Source organism: Cheilinus undulatus, linkage group 18 (assembly GCF_018320785.1).
Source record: "Cheilinus undulatus linkage group 18, ASM1832078v1, whole genome shotgun sequence".
Taxonomy (NCBI): domain Eukaryota; kingdom Metazoa; phylum Chordata; class Actinopteri; order Labriformes; family Labridae; genus Cheilinus; species Cheilinus undulatus.
The window spans coordinates 7,328,018-7,347,463 of NC_054882.1; the positions used below are offsets into that span (position 1 = coordinate 7,328,018).

Here is a 19,446-nt window from a genome sequence, read left to right on the forward strand (position 1 = left end):
TTAATGCATTCTTCTCTTATTTACATTTTGCACAGGGCCCACACTGGGCTACACGGTGGTTAACACTGTCGGTTAGCACTGCTGGAAGTTTCCGCCTTACTCCCACAGACCAAAGACATGCTCATTAAAAGAATTGCTGACTCTAAATTGGCCTGAGATTGACTGTCGACCAGTCCAGGGTGTGCCCCGCCTCTTGCCCAGTGACAGCCAGGATAAGCCCAAGCTCCTTCACGACCCCAAATGGGATAAGCATTGTACAAAATACCTGGATGGACAGTGCCCAAACTTTTTTGGTAATGCAGTGGTACTATCAGGATACAGCAGATCACATCAGTCAACAGGTGGATTTTAATGCCTGCCATTAGTTGTTGCATCTATACAACCAATCCAATCTGGATGAAGGCATCCCAAACCACTTCTATAGGCAGTTTGAGCAACTGGATATTGGTTTGTCCAGACAGAGATATGGTGTGCAGTTATTCTTTTTGCATGCACAGTGATTATTTAGTAAAAGGATCAATCAGTATCTGATTTTAGATTTATAATGGGATATGCTGACTGTATAAATAAGTCCTTTAACATGCATTGAGGTTACTGTGGAGTTTCAGCCTTAAAATGTTGAAACAAAGGGATATTAGTGAAGGAGAACATCTGTTTTTGTCCCATTATGTCTCTTACATCTGCAGCAGAAAAATCTGCATAAAGGCTCTCATCAAAGACTCAAACGATGGGCCACTGTCATGATGCATGGAGAGGCTGTGATAGAGTTGGCTGCCTTTCAGTCCTAACGCTGACGGTTCAATCCCAGCTCCTGCAGCCCACATTTTAAAGTGTCTTAGAGTCAACTTAATTGCTCCCATTAAAATAGCAAGTTGCATAGAAATGGATGAATGGGAGCAATTATTGTTGATGGGCACGCAGCTAGTATATCGTGTATAACAGCACTCAAGACTAGGAAAGTTCTGTCAGTTTTATATGTAATTTTTGAATCTGAGTGAGAAGAAATTGAAGTACAAAGTGTGCCTGCGATGTAAAAAGCACACCTGAAAACCTTGAACTGTAGATAATCAAACCTTTGTTAAAATAAAGCAAAATTTCCAACCTTTTCTCACCACTCCTGCTCTCTGTTCAGACAGCTCTGTTATGCAGCTTCATTTCAGAGCAATACGACTGATAAAAGGATGCAAACACTCGCAGTATCACCCTTGGGCGTGTAAGTTATGGATGAAGAAATGACTAGTTATTTGCTTGCTTTCCCCACTTCCGTTTCTCTTCTCATGCACTGATTCGCTTGGCTGAACAACCAATCAGAGTGATTTCTCCCGCTGATGGGCTCTGCTGCTGCTTCAACATGCTCAATTGGCTGAAAAGCTGCAAACAAGGGCTTACTGCTGCCAAATGTACGGGACACACAGCAAAAACTAGAGCCACAGATGCTCACCAACTGTTGGAAGATGACCAATGACCGCCTGTTAGCCCGGTGTGTCAGGGTGATCAAGTTAATCTCACATTTCTCACACAGTCAGGAAAGACTTCTCATTATTTGGCCATGCATTTCATTCCTGTGTGAAAGCAATACCTCAGATCCACAACCAAACAGCCACCGAGGGTGATTTTTAAGCCATCAGAAGCCTTTATTACACATGCACTGCTTCTGAAATGTTCCTCATGTTGACCGCAAACAGCCAAATCTGTTCAAACTAAGTTTATGCTGACTGTTTCCAGTCAGCACTATCGTATAAAGAGTGCTAAATTCAAGGTGAGCTAATGTATGTAGTAAAAGTTTATTCATATATCATTTTTTGCAGGCTTGTGCAAAGACCTTAGAAGAGTGAAGTTGAAAAGGGTGCATGGAAGAACAAGTCCATTACTTAGCAAGCTGAATAAAACAATCTAGAAGCTGGTTGCAGCTTCCTAAGTTCTCCCTTCCTGCAGCGTTCATCTCCCTGTCCACTCGTGCAGAGTTCAGCTTATCTCTTGAATCATTTTGTGGGTTGCCAGGTCATGAGGACAAAGGGGTTTAGATTTCATGTGGCTGTGGTTATGATATCCTCAGAAAAACATACAGAATTAGCAGATTTATAAAGACAATTACAGGAGTTTCCAGGGAGAAATTACAAAACGGGAGGTGGGCAGAGGAGAAGCCTAGAAAAATGGGGAGTGTTTTCTTTCCTAATTTTCTTCCTTCATCTCCAAAGGGAAAAAATCAGGAAAGCAGAAAAGCTCATTTGACACTCTAAAATCAAAACACAGTCTGAGTTAAAGGCAGTTAACTGCCCTACATAATACTTTAAGCACAGGTTAGGCCATTTAAAACAAAAGTTGTACTTAAAACACGCACCCCAAACCAACTCCACACCCACGCTATGACATTATTTTGGCTCTTGACTATCAAATAATAAAACTACTTGCTTTTCTGCAGCCTGTTTGGTCAGAACCAAAATCATCTCTGTTGCAGATGTAAAAAGGCAAGGTGGCACAACATTTCTGTTACTACAATTTTGCTCTTGCATGTGTAAGAAGAAGTTATTATTGAAAAAAGATATTGTCATGGTGCTGGATCATTAGAATTTCCTCTTCCAAATATCATGTAAATCAGGGATTTTCAAATGTTTTTGGCCCGAGGCACACCTGAGATTCGCACCAAAATATCAAGGCACACCATCTTTATATCCATGCAAAATCACCTCTTAAATTTTCTTACAGTATCTTTAGTTGATGATAGTTGTAGCAAGAACGCATAGCTGTTAAAATCTCCAACACAACACCATTTAGGAACAAGTGAATCACAAAAAAATACCTGCTAAAATGTATTTATGCAGCATACTTTTCAGCCATATCAGCCTTATTCACTGTTCTTGTGTAAAGCAGTCTACTACATCAAATCCAAAAATTTTTGCTTGTTAAAAGTTATTTTTAAATCAATTTTTTTCATTCAGTAAGAAAGTACCTTAACTACTACAGAAAATGTTGAGGTTGCTCTGCTCTGCTCTGCTCTGAGGTTGTCTGGTTTTTTGATACTTGCAGAGTCATTGTAATCATGCACGGTTGTACAAATTCCCAAGGCACACCTCGACTTGCCTCAAGGCACACCAGTGTGCCTCGCCACACCATTTGAGAATCACTGATGTAAATATCCCTGCTTGATATCCCACAGTCGACTGTAAGTGATATTATTGGAAAGCGGAAGAGTTTAGGAACAACAGCTACTCAGCCACAAAGCACAAGATCAAGTAAAATCACAGGATCAATGACTGCTAAGGTGCATGGTGTGTTGCATAGCTGAAGAGTTCTGAACTTGCACTGGCATTTATGTAAGCACTAAAACTGCAACAGGAGCTTCCTTAAGTGGGTTTCCATGGCTGAGCAGCCTCATATCACCAAGTCCAATGCCAAGTGTTGTATGGAGTGGTGTAGAGCACACTGACTCCGGGTTGTGGGGCAGTGGAAACATCTTCTGTGGAGTGAAGAATCACACTTCTCTGTTTAGCAGTCAGCTCCAAGACATTTTTGACAATGCTGTGCTTCCAACTTTGTGGCAACAGTTTGAGGAAGCTTTTTTTCTATCCCAACATGACTATAAGGACTATTAAGACATGGTTTCATTAGTTCTGTATGGAAAAACTTGACGGGCTCGCACAAAGCCCTAACCTTAACCCCATCGAGCACCTTTGGGATGAACTCGAACTGTGAGCCAGACCTCCCTGTCCAACATCAGTGCCTCCTAAATGCTCTACTGAATGAACAGGCTTAAATTCTCACAGAAACACTATAAAATCTTTTGGAAAGCCTTCCAAGAAGAGTGGAAGCTGTTACAGCTGCAAAAGAGGGGCCAACTCCATAACACAGCCGACCTAAGTTGGAGCCACTTTATACTCTCATGTTTTCTACCACTCCACTGCTTTGATGCACTGCTCCCCTTTACCAAAGTCAAATGGGGCATTTCTTGTTTTACGAGGTGCATGCATGAGAGGAAATTCAAGTTAATTTTGAGGTCTGAATGTCCTAAAAGTACCTAAAAAAATCAGGATTTCTAAAGCTCTGAGGTTGTGCAGCAAATATGAGCGCTAATAACTTTGTGTATAGGTTAACATAGCTCTATAACTTTGTGAAGACACCACAACCCATGCTGATCTTTAGAGAGCTTTGATATTGCAAAGACTTGGCTTTCAATCACTTCTAAACCCACAAATACTTCAAAAGTTTGAGTGTGGGCCTGTTGGTTTCACCCACTGTGACATCTGTAGCAGGCTACTTCCCTTCTATTTCTAAATAAGAGTAATGTGGTGAGAAACAAAGCAAATGCAACCCTCAGCTTATGTGTAAATGCGCACTAAAATGTTTGAGCTCAAGCCTGCAGTGTTAAGTCCTGATAAGGTGTTTTTCAAAAATAATATTAGGTCTATTTTAGGAGTGGAAGAGTGAGCTGAAGCCTCCAGGTGAACTTTGAGAAAACATCGCTGCATAGAAGCAGAACAGCGCAGCGTCTTACAATGCAGTTGTTCAACAAAGATATCACTTCAGGGTCGGTTTGAAGGAATTATTGTAACAAAACAGACATGAATCCAACTTATTTTTTAACAGTGTGAAGAAACAGACTCCAGCATCTTTGACTAGTCAGACGTTTTGGTGCAAAACTCTGACTGCCTCAGGGGTACACCTCCCGGTGGGACCACCAGCACACTAAAAATATATGTAAGGATTCGTGCTGGATGAAAGTGCCCATCAGAAAGCAGGAGTTATTTTAATATTAGCAGTAGAGCAGCACAGATGTGCCTGTGAGGTACAATCTCAGGGGAAGCAGAATTTTCTGGGACATCAGGCTTCAGCACCGGGCCGACTATTAGAAGGTTAAGTCAACTTTTTAAAGAAGTAAACAGCCAAGCGGCCCAAAGCGTGGTCAGTGTTCTAGAAGAGTGCTTCAGAAACTGTTTTTCCTCCGTTACTTTGACGTATCCATCAAAAATAAAACCTAGAAATAAACTCGGTGCCCACAACAAAGAGGCAGAATCCCTCCGCAGGTCAGAGAAGTCAAATGGTGTCTGAAAACTTGACAGTTTCATCATCCACTCTTGACCTTGCCTTTACAGGATTATAGTTACAGCAGAACACGTCTTTCTTGTTTTGCCCACACTGCTGTAAAGTGGTTAATTCTGCAGAAAGAGCTATTTCACTCAAGTATCAACACTTGGCTGACTAGGACGTTAAAGTCGATTAAAGAGATGCCCCGACAGACCAGCAACCGATCATTATGAGACAGTTTTTATTAAAGATATGTGACTGGTAGATAGAAGTCAATGCTTCTTAATGATCATCAAACCCAGTCTCTCTAGTGGTTAACACTCCGGTGGAATGGGAAAAGCATTGTTTCAGCATTGTAGTGTAGTTATTCCAACCATCAGGGCAGTTGTGGATCAGTAGGCAGTTGGTCATCTCTCAACTGGAAGGTTGCACTGCTGTGTCAGTTGCAGCTGCATGCAAATATGCACAGATGCAGATGAGTTAGGAATGGGTATTTTTCATAGCCTCATGATATGATACACATCAACAAACTTGTAGATTTGGGATGATAGGCAAGACGTAAGAAACACGAATTGCACTGAATTCACCACAGCTGCTGTTCTGTATTGTAGAGGATAACAGAAAAGATATGGTTTTAAGGCTCTTCAACTTTAAAACAATTAACATTTTAGACTTAAAATGTCCCACTCTGTTGTCCATTTTGCTGCTGTTTTTCATACTGTTCATGATTATATTCCAGTTTCACTTTATTATAAGCCCACTTGTATTTATAAGAATATTTTTTATTTTTTTGCTTTACATCTGCATAAGATTGCACCTCTGTTTCTGTAATGAATCGAGATGCTGCTTAAAACCTCCTGATCTTGTTTAGAAGTTGAGGGAGATTCGGACTTAATAGTGTTTTTACTGCTGATCGGGGACAGCACAGACTAGCCTGGTAAGCCTAGCTGCTGTCGCAAACTGCTAATTAGTCTGGTGTTGTGTGCAGTGTTGCTGCTGTGTTTTACCTTGTTTACTGCACAGCTTGCAAGCCTCATGCCAAACTCCTGAGTTTGGGGGCTTTGATGAAACCCAGCGTAATTCAGGATCTTGATTTACTTAATCCTACAGTTGGTGAAACTATAGTCCATGTTACCCTGCATGAGTTTCCCCTCTACCTTGTTTTGGTTGAGTAAAGTGCGCGGTCCATCATGCAGTTTTCCAACCACTGGCATCTGCTGGTTTTTTGTTAACTGCCCCCTGGTAAATGCATACGTTAAAGTGACCTCGAAGCATTGATGGCCATAACGGTTATGTGGAAAAGACCTCGTATGAATGAGATTAGTTAATTCCGATGGCAGCCTTTGAAGTGTGTGAATATGGAGTGAATGGGTGCAAAAGGGTAAGACTAAAATGAGCTTCGAGAAGTCAGACGACTTGAAAAATGCTACAAGCTCAAGTTACCAAGTCTATTGCATTGCACTGTTAATCAAATTAAACTGAAATGCAGCTCCTTCAACTGTAAACTTAATCAACATCTGTCAACTCTGCTGCAGCAACTCAGTAATCCTAATTCACTCAAGGCAGTCATGGTAAAATCACCATGAAAATAGTATGCCAAAAATTCCAAACCATTTCAAAAGCAACGGGATAAAATTGATTTAACTATCAAAATTGATATATAGTGACATGTATTTGAGAGGCAACTGTGGCTAAGTAGGTAAAGTTGGTCATCTCGCAATCAGAAGGTTGTGGGTTTGATCCCACTGGCAGTGGTGTGTTAATGCATATGAATGGGGTTATCTAACACTGATGGCCAAATTCTCCATAGCAACCATCAGTGTCTAATTGTTGAGTGATTTGATAGATCTCAAGAGATCCAAGATAGATCCTACTTGTAATAAAGAGGGGCAATCGCAGGGCTCTCTAGAGGGGGCCTATATGGATCTCACGTGGGCTGATCCACGCTTGCAGTTCATGTGGGCGATCACAGGTGGGCCACCATGGACAAACCCAAATGGGACCCATGTTGCAGCCCACATATGGGGCCCACATGGACATGCTGGCTAGGATGCGTGTTGTATTGCTCTTTGGGAGGTGTTTGGACTGCTCTGTTGGGTGAAGAAGTAAAATTATGTTATTGACTGAATAAGGATGACTCCTTCTGCAAGGTTACACTGCCACCTGTAGGAGGTCCAGTGCACTACAAAGCTAAGTAGACTGACCAGCTGCTATATCAAAACTGGAGGTATGATCCATGCTGGTATCAGCCGATTTAACTCAGAGATTATCAACATAAGTCACAGCAGAAAACATGATTGAGCCATCCCTAGTCCTTTATGTGTCTATTTCAACATTTCCTATTCTATAAGATGGACAAAGATGTGACCTCTATAAGATGAGTCACTTTTTATTTGCACCTTTGCTGAGCCCACACTGAACATAAACAAGATAAACTTCCAGAACAAACTTTTTCTTCCTCATAGCTCTTCAGCTGAGAGAGTGAATTAAGCCATATGAAGTATGAAGTCCAACTTCAAAAATAGCCACAACTGCATTAATATTTCCATGACAAATACGTCCCAGCGTGCTATGTTAAATAGTTGCATTTTATGATGGCTCTTTCAGCTCTCTGCATCCAGCAGTTTGGACTTATGTAGCCAAGAAAATTTGTCATTCAGGTCATTTTTACTTCAAAGGGTGCTTGCTTTGGCAGCAGCCAACTTTTAAATTAAAAACATGACAGCTTCAGTGAAAGAAAAAACAACTCAAGAATACATTTTCATTGCATTTCCAAAAATGTTTGGGAAATTTCACCTTCTCCAGGGCTTTTTCCAGGCCTTGGAAGACAACATTAAATTTGCACAAGTAGACATGACATTCAATTTGTAAATCATGAAATGTTTTCCATAAATATTTGCTGTCATTTCAGGACTGCACTTGAATTTAAACAAGGGTGGAAATTCACACTTAAAAGCAATGATTCAATATAATATGTAAGGTGAGGAGCTGCTGGACAGATGGACATGAATATATGAATGCATCTTATTGTTGTTAGTGCTGATGTTTAGTGCATCTCAAGGGGGCTTGAGGGGATCTTTGCTGGAGCTGCAGATAACGGGATGGCACCACCGTCATCTGTCCCCACAAGGTAAAGAGCGAATAAAGAGTGAGATTATGATAGAGAGAAAGTCAGAGTGGAGAAGAGCAAACAATTTCCACGTTAATTAGCATCCTTCTCCTCCCCCGCAACACAAACAATGCAGCGCCCAAAGACGCAGAAGCAAACAGGGATGAGGCTGCGAGCTCGCTAACTTTGGGGTCTGTGCTGAATCAGTGGCAGGCAAATAAAAAAAAAAAAAAAATGAGCAGTGGGATTCAGAGCAAGACAGAGGGGATGGTGGGAGGAAGAAAAACTGAGCTAGGAGGGAGGAAATGAGGAGATGGAAACAGAAAGAGTAAAGGAATCAAGGGGGCAAGAAAGAGAAAGGGGAGCCTGAGACCAAGAGATGAAAAGAGAGAGGAGGAAAGAGCAAATTAGGGACAGAAAATGATGTTTAAAAAAAGAAATTAGGGTTGCACATGGGCACAGAACAGGGGGAAAGGGTACTGATTAGTGTCATTATTGAATCAAAAGCAACTAAATAAATTTGTCAACAGACTGAAATTTGTATCAAAAAGAGTGAAATAAAATACTGGGGGGCTCCTACTCTTTCCTTAAAAATGTCCAAATGGTGTAGTCCAGTGCTGCAAAATAATGCAAGTAAATTTAATTTAGCCATAGTAAAAATACAGCTAATATATCAGAGATTACGGTTCAGAAAACAGTGAAATGCGTAGATATGTAGAAAGATGGCGCAACATTTGTTGCTTGGCTGGCCGGTTAAAGGGGGCTCTGTGCAATATTCTTTCTGTGGGCCCAAAATTCCTAGTTACACCCCTGAGGTTGCACGATATTGGATTTTTTCAAATATTTCCAAACTCATTTTAACCCCTAAAAGATAATAGAAACACAAATTATTTTATTGTAAAAAAATACCAAGTGGCTCCCTGGATTCATGACTAATGAGCTCTTCATACTTTTGCTCTTATGCTAACAAATTCCAGGTGCTCTTAACCTGAAAGCATGTGCATATTTCTCCTAGTTAGCATAGAGAAAGACCCCTTTTTTGCCTATATAAGGGCATGAGACTGCAGGGCAGCGTGCAAACACAGAAGGCACAGAGGAGTGAACTTTGAGGTATTTTGATAGTTATAATGTGGATAGTTAAAATGTGATAGTGCTGCTCTAAATGACATAATGAAAGACAATTTAAATATATTTTTAGCACTAGCAGTGGTATATGTAATAGACTATATGGACAAAAGTATTTGGCCACACCTGTTAATTATTGAATCCAGGTGTTTCAATCAGACCTGTTACCACAGGTTTAAAAAATAAGCCTCAAACCATGCAGTCTCCATTTGCAAACATTTGTGATCCTAAATGGGTTGTTCTGAAGACCTCAGTGACTTCAAGCGTGGTACTGTGATGGATGCCACCTTTGCAATAATACAGTCATTGCTGGATATTTCACTGTCAACTCTAAATGATATCATCAGAAAGTGGAAGCATTTAGGAATAAGAGCAACTCAGCTATGAAGTGGAAGACCACGTAAAATCACAGAGTGGGGTCAACAACTGCTAAAGTGCATGGTGCAGGAAAGTCAGCAACTCTCTGCTGATTCCATAGCTGAAGAGTTCTGAACTTCCAACTGGCATTAATGTAAACAATAACTGTGCAGCGGGAGCTTCATTAAATAGGTTTCTATGGCTGAGCAGCTGCATGCAAGCCTCAAATCACCAAGTCCAATCCCAAGCGTTGGTTGAAGAGGTGTAAAGCACACTGACACTGGACTGTGGAGGAGTGAAAATGTTCTGTGGAGTGAAGAATCACGCTTCTCTGTTTGGCAGTAAGATCCAAGATGTTTTGGACAATGCTATGCTTTATTCCAACTTTGTGGCAACAAGGACTATATAGACATGATTTGATGAGTTTGGCATGGAATAACTTGACTTGCCTGCACAGAGCCCTGACCTCAACCCCATCAAGCACCTTTGGGATGAACTGGAATGGAAACTGCGAGCCAGGCCTTCTGGTCAAACTTCAGCGCCTGACCTCATTAATGTTCTACCAAAGAAATGGGCATACATTCCCACAGAAACAATCTTGTGGAAAGCCTTCCAAGAAGAGTGGAGGCTGCAGCTGCAAAAGAAGAAGTTTGGTGGAGGAGGGATAATTGTATGGGGCTGTTTTTCAGGGTTTGGGTTAGGCCTTTTGTCTTCTTTATGCTTCATCATACCAAGACATTTTGGACAGTGCTATGCTTCCAACTGTGTGGCAAAAGTTTGGGGAAGGCTCTTTTTTATTCCAACATGACTGTGCCCCAGAGCACAAAGCCAGGACTATAAAGACATGGTCTGATGAGTTTGGAGTGGAAGAACTTGACTGTCCTGCACAGAGGCCTGTCCTTAACCCCAACAAGCAATTTGGGATGATAGGGAACAGAGATTGCGAACTAGGCCGTGTTGTCCAACATCAGTGCCTGACCTCATAAAGGCTCTACAAAATGAATGGTACAAAGTCACACAGAAACCTCCACATGCGTATTTGACTTAGAAAGAAAGAAAGAAACAAAGAAAGAAAGAAAGAATAGGGAGTATGAAGGTGAAGTGAGGGATGTGGTGCATAGAACGAGAAAAAGAAAGCTGTGGGTCAAAACGAATGGAGCAAGGAGAGAAAATGAAAAGAAAAACTTAAGAGGAACAGACATCAAAAGAAGACAGCTAAAGATAAAAAGGAAGGAAAAAGAAAGAAGGAAAGAGGGAGGATTATGGAGAGGTACATGGATGGAGTGAATGACACAGTAAGGTGAGAGAGAGGTTGTCTTGTGTATAGATTTCTGTGATTCCTGCACACAGCAGGCTCAGGCTGCATGGGTTGAATGCTGACACATAAACACACAAATGCTGACGCGTGTATATAAACATAGAGCATGACGAGCGGCTAACTGCAGGGTCGGCATTTGTATGCAAAGAGTGAGCCGTGTAGCTCCACTTGTAGTCCTGCAGCTTTGATGCTGAATACCTTCCAAAATAAACCTCAGTGTCGGGTGATTTGTTCAGTCGATGCGGAGACATACAGTTACTGAACATGACTGTGTTGGCGAAAGGTGGGTAAGAAAAGAAAATACCTTTCAAACCTGTGCATGTCTGCTGGATCAATAAAGCAACATGAAGGAGAGTAGCCATTTCATCCTCAGAAACATGAAAAAGTATTTAATTCTCTCCTGGGTTGTAGGCACAAACACATGTACACAAGAGGATAAAAAAAGCACACATGTAGTCAGGTATATGAAACACACGTGTCAACCAAACTTTCGTCCCCACTTATTTTTGAATCGATAACACATTACAGCAGATCCTGAAGAAGAAGCATGCAGGCCCGAGGATTCATCACAGCTCGGCTCATGTGCACGTGTGAGCAGCTCTGCCAGGTTAGCAAAAGCAGCTCTGCCAACAAGCCTTTAAGAGCGTGCTTTTAAATTCTACTCAGGATTTTTATGTTTTTAAAAGACACCAAGAGCTGTATGTCAGGATGAATCATGCTGAAATGCATGTGATAGAAGAGAAATCCACTTCTATCTCCTTTAGATTAAATGGAAGATTTGACTCCATGTTGAATCAGCAGAAATAGAAAACAAAATAGAATTCACATCACAGCAATGCCTTTGCCCTTTACGTTAACAGTATCAAATCACAGTGTTACAACATTAAAAGAGCCAGCATTTGAATGCATTCTCTAAAACAAGCCTGTGATGGCATGCTGAACTCACGTCTGTGGCTCAGATCAGAAAAAATTATTCTATAAGTCTCTCTGTGATCATTTCTGTGACCACAAGTTTCATTTATCTCCTGCTGAGATGTGTCAAGCTACGACACATTTCCTGATGTAGTTGTTTACAAAAAGATCCCGAGAGAGATGGGATAAGAGAGAGGAAGGAGAAAAAATAAAATAACTACAATAACAACTACAGACTTTTATTGTGAAAAACTTGTTGGAAACAGCATTTACCATGGATTTAAAGGGGACATATTTCACCCCTTGAAACATGTGTATATTGGTCTCAGAGGTCCCCAAAACATGCCTGTGAGGTCTGTTTTGGAAAAAACACTCTGGTATTGGATTTTTGCATCTCTTAAAAACCCCTCTGTTTCAGCCCTGCTCTGAACGACTTGCGTCAATGCCTGTAGCTTTAAATGTTACTGAGCTGTCTGACTCCACCCCTGACCACGCCCCTCTCAGGAGATGGATGTGGCTCTGGGCTGAGAGAAAGATCAGGACAGGAGGGTGGAACTTACTTCCAAGCAGGGAGGGCCAACTGAAACTGTGGGAAGGGCTAACTCCCCACATGACATCATGAGGGGAATATCTGAGAAAGTGGCTTGTTTCAGCACACATTTTCTGAAAGGTGGAGGGGGATGGGAAACTAACTTTTTAACCTTGCTGCCCCTGTGGTTGGTGGGTTAGAAAATCTACCAGCCAGAATTTAATGTGGCATAGTTTAATATCCAAGACTTCTATTATTCTTTTAAACATTGAAAGAAGTTCCAGCATGCTCGCCTTCTTGCTCACAAAGAGAATAAAATACTATTCTTACAATTATGAGGCCAGTGAGTGTCTAAATTTCAGCCAGGTCATCAAAATACAGATTTAACTGCAACCAGACCTTTAAGTGTCAGTCTGTAAGCAATCTTAAATCAATTTAAGTCTATAAAACAAACAAAATAGAATAATTACAACCACAGTACAATATGTGCTAATTCTCTCAGTTTAATGTGAAATATCAGATACATAATAAATATATAAAGACAGTTTTTTTAACCTTTGCAACAAAAAAATGGATTGAGTGTCGAAATCCAAGGATCTAAAGCAAGCTTTTGTTTTGAAAATCACAAAGCTGTTGGGATTGCTGCTTCATTGCTTTCAGGGTATCAGGCTAGAGCAGTGGTTCCCAAACCTATATTCCTATGAGCCCCTCTTACTTGTATCATAGAGGAGCTGAGGACCAACACAAACAAAAGGTCATACATGGATGTTAAAATTAACATCAAATTTTGTTCAAATCTATATAAAACAGCCCCACACAAAGGTTTTCAAATTTAGCAGCCTCAAGGCAGACAGAGCCTCCGTCCCCCTAAAATCTCTGGCGACACCCCCAAAAGGGGGTCCAGGTTGGGAACAGGTTGCGACATACATCTGGGACAGTTGTTCCTGGTGTTAAGAACCTTGCCCACGTTGGATACTCATTGAGCCCTGACCAGGAGTCAAACCCTGAATCCCCTGCAACAAAGTTTGCAATGTAAAACACTGAGCTATGGAGCTATGCGGTCTGAGAGGTTAGGTCTATAGGCTGCAGCAATACACTCTTGAGTCAAGTCAACCCAGCATGCTACAGACTATACACATTTGATACTAGCTCTGACACAACGAGGAGGAGGAGGGGCTCTTTGGTGAGTGAGAGTGCTCCGATCCGCTCTGCTTATAAAGTCGGTAGGAGCAAGCAGATTCAGGAACTTCTGCCCCAAATCACACTGTTATGTTGCTTCTTTTTACCTGACCCAGTGGCCAGAAGATTGAGCAAATTCACCTGACACTGCTCAAAACTTCCTGTATTTAGTGGGAGGTGTGTTCTTATTTCCATTAGTGTACGGAGCTACTGCATTTACAGCTGCTTCTTAAACCTTGTTTAACACCACAGCCTGCTTCTTTGACACATCACAGGCTTAAAACAAGCAGCTACATCACACCTGTTACCAGTTGTTTAAGCTGTTATATGACTCACCACACAGCTTGTGTTAAAGCCCCTGGCAGGACGCTGTGCAAAGTGAGCACGCTTGCTGCATGTTGCTGTTATTACACACATTAAACCTGGAGAGAACTGGACAAATGTTTTACCTCATTGCTGACTCAAACCATGCTGTTGTCTGTCACATATCACTCTTCTATGCAAAAAGAGGCATCGGTTATGGGTATTGGTATGTGCAACACAAAGCAGGAGCTTTGACCAATCATAATGGTGCTGAAAAAATCCATTCCATGCCAATTTTTTGGTGAAAAATAGTTTTTTTCTGATACACCATGAACCATCCAGACCACTCAGGTCATCCAGGACAAGCCGGCTCTCTGTTCACAAAGTCAGCATTAATGTAGCAATGCTGACAGCCCTAATTTATGTGCGTATCAAGTGTCTGTTACTAAAGCAGCAACCAGTTAATCAGAGACAACAGAATGCTCTAGCAGACAAATCAGCATAAAATCTATCTGACAGCGGTATATATAAGGATTGTTTTCATTTTTATAATATCTATTGTTATGCTCATCTGAGCTAAGTTAGTTTATATGCATGTTTCCCGAGCTGTTGCATGGTTTATACATCTCTGTTTTCTTTGTTTTCTTGTGGGTTGGCAGAGATGCCATGAAGTCAGGGTCTGTGATTGTGTGTGCACGATGTGAGTAAATAAACAAGACACTGGGAGTCATTTTGTGTGTGTGCTGACCGCTAACCAGCTCCGATAAACCATTGAGCTGCAGCGCTTCTTCATAGTAATGACTGGTGCACAGGCACAACGGAGCCGCCTCGATGATCCATCACTGCAGTTCACACTGCATCACACTCACACGTAGGCTCACACAGGGATATTGAACGTGACTGCTGCTGCTTTAACACTAACACATGTGTGGTTTGGAGTAAGCGAAGTGACAGAAGGGAGGAGGTGGTGGAGAAGGAGGAGGAGGAGGAGGGAGGGGAGGCTCACCTGAAGAACGTGACGAAGAACTGCACCAGATCCATGAAGTTACTGTGCTGCGAGAAGGCAATCTGGAAGAGAGAAAGGATGACAATCAGAGGTAGGATATGCCATTATGTAAGATTTCTAAAGACCAGGTCAGTATAATTACACACTCATAAACATGCAAGCTTTACAGCAGAGTCGACCTTGAAGGGCACACAAATGAGCAGGAGAATAAAGCTGCCTCTGCTTACAAAGGTGCAAAACGCACACAATGCATGTGTTCTGCAGAAAGTATGTTTATATTTAAGACACTTCTTTTGTTTAAAGCACAAATTGAATTTTCCAACCAGGAAACTAAATAAAAACAAAAGATGATGACAGCAGTATTGGGGAATCATAGAAGTGATTCACTTCACTTCAACCCCCGACCCCTGATGAAAATGACATATTGTTACCATGCATTATACCAGATTAAAAAAAAAAAAATAAGAAAATTATGGATTCAAGGATAGGCATGGACAAATCTTAATCACTGCTGTTGTTCTACTTGTTTTCTCTCATTCTGTATCTCCTTTTATATTTCTGCACATGCCTCTTCTCTCTTTCTGCATCTCCATCTTCTCCATTCAGCATCTCCCTCCCCTCTCATCAAATTGCCCTCTTCTCACTTCCTGCATCTCTCTTCTTTTTCTGGATTGCCCTCTCCTCTCTTCCCCATCTCCTTCTTCTCTCTTACACATCCACATCTTAACTCTCTTCCGCATCCCCCTCTTCTCTCTTTTTGGCATCTTTCTATTCTCTCTTATGTTTCTCCCTCTTCTGTCTTCTGCATACCCCTCTTCTCTCTCTGCATCTTCCTCTTCTCTCATTTCTGCATCTCTTGATTCTCTCTTATGTTGCCCCCTCTTTTCTCTTCTGTATCTCCCTCTTCACTGTCTTCTGCATCTCCCTCATATCTATCTTCTGCGTCTCCTCGTTCTGCATCTCCCTCATCTCTATCTTCTGCGTCTCCCCGTTCTGCATCTCCCTCATCTCTATCTTCTGCGTCTCCCTCTTCTCTATCTTCTGCGTCTCCCTCTTCTCCGTCTTCTGCGTCTCCCTTTTCTGCATCTCCCTCTTCTCTGTCTTTTGCATCTCCCTTTTCTGCATCTCCCTCTTCTCTGTCTTCTGCGTCTCCCTTTTCCGTCTTCTGCGTCACCCCATTCTCTCTTCTGCATTGCCCTCTCCTCTCTCTTCTGCATCTCCCTCTTCTTGCCCTCTTCTTCTATCTTCTGCATCTTCCTCTTCTCATTTCTGCAGCTCCCTCCTCTCTCTTCCTGCTTTTGTTTCTCTCTGTATCTCCCTCTTGTTTTGCATCTCTCTCTCCCTTTACAATCCCAGCACAGCTTCCTCAGAGGGCTGTTTAACACGAGTCTTGATCTGCTGTGGGGTTTGCCTGTTAAAGGAAGCCGTTCTTTGCCACTGTAACTTTCCTAAATGTTGCAAAGTGCTGTGCTCATGGTAGATTAATGTTGGGCTGTTCTTATTTACAATAAGACAAAGGTCTAGACCTGCCCTCTTTGTAGAGTATCTTGGGATAACACTGAGTCTGAAGTAGAAACAAGGGAAAAAAAGATTTATTGATTGATAATTGATGTTGTGTCTATCATTGTGGATAAGACAAGTTCCAAAAAATGAAGTATTTCTCTGTCTTTTACAACTTTTGAGGATATTCCTCAGATCTCTGTTTCTAATGCATATTTTGTGCAGATTCAGTTATGTCCAGCCTCAAAGATTAAGGATTTCCAAGGGATTTCTACTCCTTGTGGTATCCTAACTCTTCACTCACAAGTACTGGGAGGTTCCCAGTCTGTCTACTCTCCCAAGCTCCAGACTGCTCGCTGTCAGAGCAACAGCAAGCCAGCAGCCGGTCCTCTCAGCTGCCCACAGCCTGCACAAGAAGAAAAAACCTCATTCCTGGACATGTGGGCAGAAAAATTCACCGTGTAATCATCACAAGAGCAATTGTACTAACGACATGCTGTCTTAATCAAGGTTGCCAGGGGTAACATTGGCATTGTCGCACCAATCCCCCACCTCCTCTTTTACCTCCTTTTTTTCTACCTTTATGCCTACAGTCTCTCCTTACAGTGCCTCCTAATGCAAATACACACTGGCAGCAGCACAACACTGCCTCTCTCTGGTAACATGGCAGTACTGCGCCCAAGCCTGCAGCAGGAATAAGCCCACACTCCCCTCTGAGGTGACACCTTGGACCAGAACTTATCACCACTCCTGATTATTATTCCTCAGCAAAGCGGGGATTTGCATACAATTCCAGTGGAAAAAAAGGAGAGCAGGGAAAAAAGACAAAAGATGGAAAACCCAGCTGTGTGCGTGTCAGATTAGTCCATGAATACTGATCAAGAATTACAATACAAGCGTGGAGAAACTTGATGGGTCAGAGTGTTTATTAATCCACAGTGACTTTGGGCTGGAGCAACACAAGGCCAAAGACACGGGTCTCTGTGTGGAGATGGCAGCGGTGAGCGTGCATGTCTATGTGTGCTTTGTGGAAGGCCTGAGGTCTAATTTACTTGTGTAGTCAGCACCATCTGGCTTGCTAATGTGTTGCTGTTGATTACTGTTGAGCGCCGAATCCTCCATGTGATAATTTTCCTCCAGACTGTTGAACATTGAAGAGAAGTTCAGGGTGCCAACAGGCCTGGAGAAAACTTTGCAAAACATGTTGGCAGTGTAGATTTCAGTGAGTAAACAGCTTATGCTGCCCCCTAAAGTTGACGAACATGAGCAGAAAATGACCCCGAGTCAAAAAAACAGTTTGTCAGTTGAACCTCTTTACTTGTGTTTTTCTGCAGGTTTGTTTTACATCTGTGGCCTTGACCAACGAGCGATGCAGGAATAGTTAGGCCGACTGTAAATACAAGAGTGAGTCACAGAATTACCCTACAGTGTTCATTTAATGAGGTTTTACTTGACTGAACTCATCTTTTTGGAAGTAAAAGAACCTGTGATTTAGTGGCTAAAAACACAAAGAGCAGCTGTATTTTTGAAGCCTCCAAAGCTCCCCCTTTAAACGTAGGGGGGAATGCAAGAGAGGAATGCAAATGAAGCATCCAACAGTTTTGGAAAAACACAACTAAAATCCATCAAAAGTTTTAAGACAGAGCTATAAACTGTAAAACCTTATATATATATACAGTGCTTAACAAATTTATTAGACCACCAGTCTCAGAGACCATCCAGAGTTATGAAGTGCTTTAATGCGGACTCTTTATTTTCAGTCAGCTCTCCACGTTTTACCATTTTGAACAGGAATGAGGAATTTCAAACTGAATTCACCTTTTTATACCCAAATTTGAGCCGGCTCACTGGGCTTTTCTGAGAAGTCAGAAAATAATCAAGCATAACATTCAACCACTAAAACTAATTTTTCTGTTCAGGAATGCAAGTAAATAACTATAATTTGACATATTAATCAAGAAAAAATAATGTGCTTTACTATTTTCTCAGTTTTTTTGTAAATCAGTCAATTTGAAAATTCATGTATAACAATAATAATGATATTTTAGCATTAAAAATATCATTTCATTTAAAGAGCTTATACATTTTGGTGTTTTAACCACTGCAGAAACATTAAAAATGATGTTGGTTTTACCAATTTTTTCCAGTGCTGTTAATTTAGACCAGCTGTGGCATAAACCTTATTTTGGGTGGTGTGTGTATATATATATATATATATATATATATATATGTAAAAACCGGTTAACCCCTCAAGCCTTCACCCATTTGTTTTTTTTTTAAGATTTATTTTTGGGCTTTTTAATGCCTTTATTTGATAGAGGAAGGACAGTGGATAGATTCGGAAACAGGGAAGAGAGTGGGGAGAGACATGCGGTAAAGGGCCACAGGCCGAATTCGAACCCAGGTCGCCTGCGGATATGGGTAGCGCCTTAAACCACTTGACTATCTGCGCTCCCACCTTCACCTATTTTTTAACCATTTTGTCTCACCGTGACTTTATTGTCTTAAAAAGCTTGTAACACATCAACCCTGTGGTGCACAGTCTTATGGAAGCCCATTACCGCCACTTAAGAAAGAAAATGTGAAAGTGAAGCAATTTAAAAAAAAAAAAAAAAAAAAGAAAAAAAGAAAAACAAAAAGTCATAATCAAGTCAAAATTATAAGATAAAAAGTCCAAATTATGAGATAAAAGTCATAATTATGAGATAGAAGTCAGAAATATGAGAAAACAGTCAAGATTATGAAAAAAGTCAAAATTATTAGATAAGACTTAAAACTATGAGAAAAAGTCAAAATTAGATAAAAGTCAAAACTATGAGATGAAAGGTCAAAATTATGAGATTACAGTTGAACTTATGAGATAAAAATCAAAACAATGAGATGGAAATCAGAAATACGAGGAAAAAATGCTAAATTATAAGAAAAAAGTTGAGATTATGAGATTACACTGAAATTGCTTTTGCAAAGTTTATTCAAAGGGACAATAAAGCATGGGATTAATAGCAATTTTCAAAAATCTAGTGCACTAATTGTGAACCTTAATTGATAAAGAGTAATGTAATGGATTTTGACCGCCTTAATAATGA

General features: G+C 41.1%; 1 protein-coding gene across 2 annotated transcripts in view; it reads right to left on the reverse strand.

Annotated features, from left to right (window-relative positions):
* atrn (attractin) overlaps positions 1-19,446 on the reverse strand; it is a 270,882-nt gene that overhangs the window by 120,802 nt on the left and 130,634 nt on the right. For both annotated transcript variants that reach the window (XM_041812094.1, XM_041812095.1), the window contains exon 25: positions 14,861-14,922. In XM_041812094.1, coding sequence (XP_041668028.1) covers positions 14,861-14,922 — 62 coding nt within the window. The remainder of the gene's footprint in view (positions 1-14,860; positions 14,923-19,446) is intronic.